We start from the raw sequence: 9,117 nt of genomic DNA, 5'->3' as shown, positions 1-9,117 counted from the left end.
ACAAATATGCGAAAATGTAGAAACGTAGAAACAGCTGAACGGATTTGGATGAAATTTGGTACACGGATAGACTATATTCTGAATTTAACAAATATACTACTTTTATTCCATGAGGAATAATCTGATTTTTTATTGTACCTATTTATTTATAGATGTCACTAGCGTCTTAGAGGTGTTGTAATGGTGATTAGAGACTTTTGTAGTGGGAAAGGCTTTTCACGTGGACGAAGCCGCGAACAATACCTAGTATTATAAAAAATATTGACAAATAATAATTATTTGTTGTAATTTCAGTTGCATTCCAAAATCACAGGAGCCTTGTAGTCTGAAGCTATGCGAGCAGGCGTGCGAGATCCAAGGCGAAAGGATGTGGTGCACCTGTTACCCAGGCTTCCAGTTCAACGAAGAAAACTACTCGCGGAGACAGCAGCCTTACTGTGTTGGTACGAACTTTTCTTCTCGCTAGTTATGTTGTCCTGGTATATGAAAATCATTGACTTTTAAATGGTGCCTTTCAAAGCCGAAGAATGAAAACACAGACTAACAATAATTAATTTCCAGTCAGGTTTTTATCCCAGAAAAGTGCAGTGGGACTTTTATTGGGCCCCATTTCTGCAGCGCCTCCAGCCAGGCCAGACAATGTTTGCTGCGCGCACTGACTGCTTTTACGTGATTATGCGATAACGATGTTCATCCCTGGTGTGTAGGACTCGGATCAGTCCGAACACTCCCTTGAAAGTGATAGTTGATAAATTTGATTACTTTTATATCCAGAGTTGTTGTTACATTGGATAAAAGTTCGTAATTTAATATAACCTATGCTAGTTACCTGACATAAATATATTATTTTTTTATTCTGAGACTTCCCTTCACAAGCGTTCCTCTATTTTCCAGACGTGGATGAATGCGCGGTGAACAATGGTGGGTGCGAACATCACTGTGTCAACGATCCCGGGGCTTCCACTGCGAGTGCGCAGCGCCGCTGTCCTTGGCTAGCGACGGCAAGGCGTGCGTGCCCAGGATGCCCATAGTCGCCTTACCGGTATTAGTATTATCTGCCTATATATAGAGTAAGATAATATATCAAGAATCTATATTTTTATAGTTCAGAAAACAATTATAACATCAACCATAACGAAACCACGTTATTGATTTGCCATAATATAAGTCCATTGCAGGTAATATTTATTTATCTACGACTAGAATTTTCGAAACTAAATCTACTATCATGAGACTATTACGCCCTCACAGTTAACAAAGCCAAGATTAATAGGCATGCAATAAAACACGGACCACTGGAGCTCAGCGAATCCTGGGAATGACTAAGTTGCTTTTAACCTATAACCAAATTAATTAAAAGAAAAATAAGTACTTATTGTCCATTTCCCCTGTAGTAAAGCGGGAGATATCCTACTAATGTGAAATTTCCTCAGTTAACAATTGTAGTTATATTTTTACCATTTCTAGGAGCCACTTCCTCTAATCCGCGCGTCATCTCGTTGCTACGCGCCGTGCGACACGGTCACCTGGCTGTCGCGGAAGGTAAAGCAGCTCAACGACCAGCTGCACACCACGCAGGCCGCTCTCAAGAAGCTGATGGAAAACCCTGTGCTAAAGGGGGAAGGTACCACAGAAAACCTGTCATGTTTACAAAAAAAATTGATTGGATGAACATTTGAATGTCATTTTGATGAATTAACGAAAAGATTATAACGAAACATAATGAGGCCATGATATTACATTTTATTTATTTAGATTTTAAAATTATTAAATATTAAAAAATGTGCTACTTGACTGATGACCACACTGTCTAACAGAAAACTTGTAATGGCACTTTTGCTGTTGCGTTGCGTACAGCCAGTGAGATTACACAGATCTCTCTTTTCTCATACTGTATGATCATCACTTAGCCATGCGTTTCTGCTAAGTAGTTACCAGTCAATATGTAAATGATTCCAGGTGGCGATCGCCAAGCAGATGGCTCGTATACTTACAAGCTGCTAGACGCAACTGTCCCCTTGGAAGGAGGGTACTGTAGGTGCGAAAGAGGACCCAGGGTAAGCACAGTAGCATCGTGTTCGTTATACTACACTCTGGAACCCATATTGTATTTTTTTGTATTGATTTTTGAATAAACTGCGTATTTTTTTTAAGTAACAACTTTAGTTTGGATGTAATTAAAGCATATAGGTTTTTTTTTTAAAAAACAGTTTCTTATTCTGCCGTGCGAAGCTCAAAAGCAGTATCTCAAAATAAATCAAAATCTTGATATTTATGTCATCAATATATCGAAATAAACATCCAATGAACTTCCCCAAATAACGGTAACTTGTTTAGAACTTGTTAAAAAAAACCTTAAAAGAGTGTCTCTATCTCAGTTTTACATATAAAACTATACTTATTTACAAAACTTTGATTATCTCGAAATAAGGTTTCTCTGACATACCGCTTTAGCACGGCAGTATTAAGCCTTACTTTAACTATGATACATATAATAGTTAAAAAAATCGAACTGGCGCGCTTGCTTTTAAGATTTTGTAAATCTTTAGTAAATTATTATCAAAGTATCCTAAGTTTAAATTTTCTTTCCAGGGTCCTCCGGGCGCGACAGGAGCTGAAGGTCCAAAAGGTGATACAGGCCCGAGGGGACCACGTGGCCCGCGGGGGCCCAAAGGTTCCCTAGATATAATGCTGCTCATGCTAGCCGACATCAGGCATGACATACAGAACCTCGAGTCCAGGGTTTATAAAGATGGAGAACGGTATGATTTACGATATTAAACCTGATCTATTTTTTAAATAACATCCCTTCCTTTGCTTGGGAGGTTAAAAAGAATAGGAAATGTTTTTTTTATCCTTTCCTCATGTATATTATCAACACAACATTATATAGAGCTCACACTTGTAACCTCAGAGGGAGTAGGCTGATATGATACCACAAGTCAATATTTTTGTTGCTGCTTTTTCAGGCCGGAACGTTTTAATTTGCAAAAAGCGTGGCGCAAACAACGCAAACAAGAAAAACTTGACAAAGAAGGTAAAACGGAACAAGATTTAGAAGCGTTCACAGCACCGTCTATTGAAGGGCCCGTCGAAATTTCACCACGAGGTGAGTAATTCTACTGAATAAAATTGTAGACAAAATATATTTTACTTTGGCACTTTACCAGTACATTCAGCCACAAAAGTACCTGAACAAATAAAAAGAATTATATTGTCTTTAAACTTTTGAGTTCAACAATATTTTTTTCTTAACTAAAATAAACTTCACGTGATTGACTTATTTTAAATAAAGAAAAAGAATATTTCGATTGAAAAATAAGTTTCGTTTTTTATTGCTTTGAATGACGAGACGAGTTTGCCGTTCGCCTGATGGTACGCGATACGCCCGCCCATAAACAGTAGAAAACTATCAGACACCTTGGATTACAAAATATCGTTTGGCATTTCACTGCGCTCGCATTCTGACACATGAGATGTTAAGTTTTATTATGTCCAGTAGTTACGCTGACTACAATGTCCTTTAAAGCGGAGCACAACAATGATTACACACTGCAGCTTAGCGACAGAAATAGACATTGCGGTCGTACCTACCCAAAAGGACTCTCACATATAAGAGACCTACCAGTACCTGAAGAAGGGTTTTTAAATTTTTAATTTGTTATGCTACTTTTGTAGGTGACTGTACAATTAAAACTCACCTCAATTGCCCTTTAACAATCATTATCAAGTAACCCTACCACAGCATATCTCCGCAGGTCGCACGGGAGAGGTACCCCGCGAGTCGACCACCGACTATTCACTGGTGAAGGGCGATCCAGATCCTGACCTTCCTCTGGGGCTGGTCGACGACATGGACGCACTACAACGCCTTCGCCAATACCACCTGCTGGGCAACACCACCCAGCAAGAGGACGACGAACCCGACAATGATTATGATTACAGCTTCTATTAATAAACGGTTTTTATATGACTTTTTATTTTCCCTACTTCTTACTTGTTCACTCACTAAGCTAATTTTGTTATAAATTTTTGAAAATTTTTAAAATCTAATCCTAGTGTACTTTTCTAAAAGGCTTGCAAACTATAAGACTTCGGAACCACCGAAAACCTTCGTATTTATAATTGAATAAAATACGAAGCCATACTATCCCAAACTCATATTAATGTGCTACATATTATAGGCAACTTTTATACCGTTAATATCTTTTTACATACTCGGTGTTACACAGTGGCGGCCCTAAACGACGCGAGGCCCCAGGCGAAAGCAAAAGGAAACAAACGCGAGGCCCCGGGCAGAGTAAAAAAACGTTCCACGGTTTTAACAGTTTCATCGGTAAGAACGTAAAAAAAACGTATTGCGAGGCACCGCGCTAGGCCCCGAGCGGTTGCCCGGTTCGCCTCCCCAAAAGGCCGCCTCTAGTGTTACAACAAAAAACACCTATACGACCTGCAGATCACACGCCCACACACTGGGGGACATTAGTCGCGGCCCTAGACACACGGTTCAGTGTGTATACCTCACGGTTGTCAATACATTGAGGCTTTTGAAAGCTCGCAAACATTTCCAGGCCTTATCCCCACCACCTATCCTAAGGTTCTTTTTCTTCCCCCACACTTCACATCCCCAGATACCCCCTCCCAACCTTCCTCCGGACCCCTTCAATCACTAACCCCCGGAATTCCAATATCCAATTCGTAGATTTTCCTCAGTGTTGACTGCGTGGTCTGATACATAAAAAAGCCACCTCTACATACAAACAGTCCTGGATTTGTAAATAGGCCGTATAGGCCGCGGCCTAGTGGCGGCAGATTTCAGAGGACGCTCACTCGATTTAATTTTTCGTTTATATAAATTTAATGCCTTCCATAATACAAACAAATGGAGAATTATTAAGTATTTTAGAAACATACATAAACTTACCTACATGCGGAAATAAAGTGGCAACACTCATAAAAAATATAAATCCAGCACTGCATACAAATAAAGCCAAAAATACAGTATATGGAATAAATTTAATACATAATAGAATATACAATATTTGTCTAACTGGCCACGGAGGGCTGGTACTGCGCTGCGAGCCGGTGGAACTCGTTGGTTTTCGCGTGGTACTCCTTCACGAACGGGTGGTCAGGGTGACTGTCCAGCAACTGGGCCAGGTAGCGGGCTGACACCTGCGGAGAGGTCTTAATGAAATGTATATCTAAATATCCTTGTGCTTTAGGCTTATATGTAATCTATAATACTAATATATAAAACTGAAGAGTATAATTGTTTGAATGTGCTAATCTCAGGAACTACTAAACCGATTTTGAAGTTTTTTTTTACGCGGTCGGAGCCGCGCGCAAACGCTATTTATATATAATACCATTCTCATATCCCCCTACTCAGCACGAAATTCTCCTAATGAAAGGGTTTAAACAATAGTGTACCACCACCTCCCGTGTTCAGCATTGGGTAGTATATAATACAGGCTTGGTATTATTATTTTACTTTACTATATGTACCCTGTACTATATGAGTATGTAAAGAGTTCTAAGATAATATAGAGCGCACATTGGGAAGATAGTCATACAAAAATTTGGTTACTAAATGTAAAATATATCATATTTTTTCATATCATTATTAATACGTCTTTAATGCGCATATTAGCATATGTTCTGTAATTTTTTTATTTTTGTATTAATTTCTAAAGACTCTGTGAAATCTTATCACACGAAAATCTCAAATAAGACAATGACTTATTACCAATCATTAATAACTTTTGGAGAATAAATGTGCAGCTAATGTCCAGCCTATAACTAACTATACTATTTAATGTGTTTGTATATACCTCTGGTGGCTTGCCGCTGTGTGTAGCCGTCACAGCCAACCCCAACAGCAAGTCAGGGTTCTGCGGAGACCGTGTCTGAGCCTCGGTCAGCATCTGCTCAGCCTCCTCCCACATTCCTTAAAAATAAATTTTTTGATATTATATTGTAAATGTAAATTGGAGTAAATTGTAATTGAATTCATTTGTATTCAAAATTCTTGCCATTTAGTTATTGGTGGTAGGCCTCTCATATGTAAGAGTCTGCCTGGATAAATACCACCGCAATGGCTTATTCTACCGCCAAACAGCAGTAAGTAGTCACTATTGTATTCTGCTTTGAAAGACATTGTAGCCAGTGTAAATACTGGACATAGTGATACTTAACATCTCATGCCTCAGGATGGCGAGTGTAGTGGAATACCAAACAATACTTTGTAATTAAAGGTGTTGGATGGTGTTTCTGCTGTTTATGGGAGTTTGTATTGCTTACCATCAGGGGAACGGCGGGCTCGTCTCGTCATTCAAAGCACAAAAAAACGTTTAAAACATTCTACTACACAGAATGCGACTGCTTAATATATACCCAAATAGATTTTTACCATGGATATAGTTATTACAATCCAAACGTTTACAAAATATGTTACATCAACCTGCTATAAATATATATATGACGTAATAATAACCTCTAGAAGCGGCGGCGGCAGCGCCCACAGCAGACGGACCAGCTCCTAAAGCGCCGAGACGCTCCGACAACTCCATGATGCTGTAGTGGGCATCTTGCACTCCTGGACCACCCTGCAACACATAATGACTTGTTTTGTAGGGCCTATGACTGTGTTAATTTCTGAAATTTTGTTGTTATTTCGAATTATGACTCTTTTTTCGCCGAGCTGTGTCATCTTGTCTATGTAACTCAATATTCCTAAGAAATAACAAAGAATATGATGATAACACAAATATTTGGTCTCTTACATGTTATTTTGAGTCCTTTCCACATGGTCCCGACAAGCTAGTCATATGGTAATCAGCCACATGGTCATTTACTGACTTGTCACTAGTAAATTATGACAAATTAATTGATAGATGGACAGAAAGAAATTTCATTCTAATGTATAGTTATCCTGTGATTACATTGCATTAAATTCTTTTCTTTATAAATATCGACACTTGAAAAGCAATCATATCTAAGCGACAAATATACCGAAAATTTATTATATAAATATATTGAATCGCCATTTTTTTTCTGCGTCATTTGATCTAGAAATTGTAAGTCTAGGACAATTTTAAAATCATTAGACTATATCTTTAAAAAATAAAAATTTGAATTGTTACGAATTTTCATATTAAAATCAAAACTTTAAAACACTACTCAAAAATTTACAGATTGTCACTCAGATATGATTGCCTTTCAAGCATCAATATAAAGTTCAATATCATATTTCAATAAAAATATATCTTAGTCGAAAACAACACGGTATCAATCATCATCATGATCGAGAGGCCTCCGCGACACGACATCCTCTTAACACTCGCCCCTGAGGATGACCTACTTAATAGGTCGAAACTGGTCGGCGATTCCGACTACTTTAGTACGTGAGTAAAACCGTGTTGTTTTAGACTAATTTAATTTCTCGCGTAAGTTTAATAATATTAAAGATATACCTGAGCCAAATTCAGCCATGCCTGAGCAAGTTGTGTCAGGGTTCCATCATCTTCAATATCCTGCAAGTTTTTCAGTTGTTTCTTGGCCAGATCAGGTCGGTTCATAGCCAACAGGCATTGCAAAGTGAATGCTCTCAACTCCAGAGTCTCGGCATTGTGAAGGATCCTAGAAAATATTAATAAAATGTATATAATTGCTGCATTAAGAGACAACATGTAATGTTAATGATTGTTAGATAATTTTGTAAAGCAGCAATGTTTTTACTTAAATGGTGGGTTTTGAAAAATCCTTTTGGAATAAATAATGTCAGTATATTTTTTTTATAAATTAACAATTGCTCAATTTGGCAATGCTGTTCCTGCATTAATAGCAATTATTTTTTGATACTTACTTGAGGGCTGCTTCATAATTATCCTCATGATAGTAAATGGTTGCAGCAACAATCAGGAATATTTCATTTGTCAATTCTATACCTTTCGCTACCTGTAATAATATTTTCCTTTATGTAAAAATTTTTACAATACAGATTGATTCAGTGTTACATATTATCATCCCACTGCTGGACACTAAGCATCTGATATTAATAGAAAACATTTGTAATTTTGTTACCATCTTAGCTGTCTTGTACCATTCCCTATTATGCTATCACCACTTTTATGCTTGTATGACATAATTCATGTAATCTAGCCACTTACATGAATAGAAATGGAGATGATGAAATGCATATATTACAAGTACAGCATCACGAGGAAACTAGTAACCAAGTTATAGTAAACTTACTCTTGCGTCTATATCAGCAACAATAGCAGGCTTGTTTGCTCCAGGAGACAAGTAATCAACCAAGCTCTTGAGAGGCTGGAGCATAGGATCTGCCGTCTTCAATTCTTGCAAAACGATCCTGTAGTTCCCCTGGGCGATATACGACCGGTACAGGAGAGAATCACGCTGCAACGCTACCAGGGGAGAAGAAGGCTGCAAGAGGTGTTTTACAATAAGAACATGGTTTGATGATGAGAAATTGAGCGGCGTTGTTCAACATAAACAACATTGGCCGAAAACAGAGTATTTACTGTACAAAATGTATGTATTTATATTTACTTACGCTAATGCTTTGTGCTTCGTTGATGGCTTGTTGGTAATTTCCCACGTAAAATGCATTTTTCACATCGAAAAGTTCATCAACATCCTGCTGCTGACGTGCCATTTTGACAAATGTTGTGACAGGTCATGTAAGTGTTACCAATACTAATAAATTTTATTCATACTTCAAAAGTATTGCTATTTAAAAATACATAGTGACTTAGTTTACAACATTTCCGACAGATGGCGTTAAGTGTCGCATTTATAAAATGTTATAATATTTAAACGCCCAATGCACATCTACAAACATTAATTATATTATTCTATACTTTTATAATAATATTATTTTGGTTCGATGAAAGTGATTTTAGTAAAAATCTAATACAAAGAATTTAGTTATAATTATTTTATCCAACTACCTTCGCGTTAATAACATGGTAATAATTACTTACACATACAATATAATCTTACGTAGTATATTACTTACTCTATGATATAAATAACCAATATACCTAATCATTTAACATAAAGTGTCATAGGGTCTACGTGTACTATTTTCTA

The 9,117-nt window shown here is 37.4% G+C and overlaps 2 protein-coding genes across 2 annotated transcripts; one reads left to right on the top strand and one right to left on the bottom strand.

The window, feature by feature from the left end:
- Nucleotides 1-294: 294 nt before the first annotated feature.
- Nucleotides 295-3,973, top strand: LOC119193036 (collagen and calcium-binding EGF domain-containing protein 1-like; the record flags this gene model as incomplete). Its single annotated transcript, XM_037446735.1, is given in 8 exon segments — nucleotides 295-443; nucleotides 895-951; nucleotides 954-1,042; nucleotides 1,468-1,624; nucleotides 1,960-2,057; nucleotides 2,593-2,762; nucleotides 2,970-3,109; nucleotides 3,759-3,973. Coding segments are annotated over 8 exon segments (1,057 nt in total), but the record flags the coding sequence as incomplete, so codon positions are not given.
- Nucleotides 3,974-4,997: 1,024 nt separating this feature from the next.
- On the bottom strand, nucleotides 4,998-8,730 carry LOC119193037 (coatomer subunit epsilon-like). Its single transcript, XM_037446736.1, has 7 exons — nucleotides 8,579-8,730; nucleotides 8,257-8,448; nucleotides 7,868-7,959; nucleotides 7,476-7,641; nucleotides 6,497-6,608; nucleotides 5,835-5,950; nucleotides 4,998-5,175 (listed from the first exon to the last, which is right to left on the bottom strand). The coding sequence occupies exons 1-7, from the start codon at nucleotides 8,678-8,680 to the stop codon at nucleotides 5,047-5,049; spliced, it is 909 nt and encodes a 302-aa protein (XP_037302633.1). The 5' UTR covers nucleotides 8,681-8,730; the 3' UTR covers nucleotides 4,998-5,046.
- Nucleotides 8,731-9,117: the final 387 nt, after the last annotated feature.

Source organism: Manduca sexta, unplaced genomic scaffold, assembly GCF_014839805.1.
Source record: "Manduca sexta isolate Smith_Timp_Sample1 unplaced genomic scaffold, JHU_Msex_v1.0 HiC_scaffold_3544, whole genome shotgun sequence".
Lineage (NCBI taxonomy): Eukaryota > Metazoa > Arthropoda > Insecta > Lepidoptera > Sphingidae > Manduca > Manduca sexta.
Note: the sequence above shows the minus strand (reverse complement) of the source record. Positions and strands in the feature narration are given on the sequence as shown.

Coding starts and splice junctions, on each gene's coding strand:
- LOC119193037 (XM_037446736.1), bottom strand. CDS start 8,680: ATGGCACGTCAGCAGCAGGATGTTGATGAACTTTTCGATGTGAAAAAT. Junction 7,960..8,256: donor TTGCTGATATAGACGCAAGA/GTAAGTTTACTA, acceptor ATATTATTACAG/GTAGCGAAAGGTATAGAATT. Junction 7,642..7,867: donor AATTATGAAGCAGCCCTCAA/GTAAGTATCAAA, acceptor AATATTTTCTAG/GATCCTTCACAATGCCGAGA.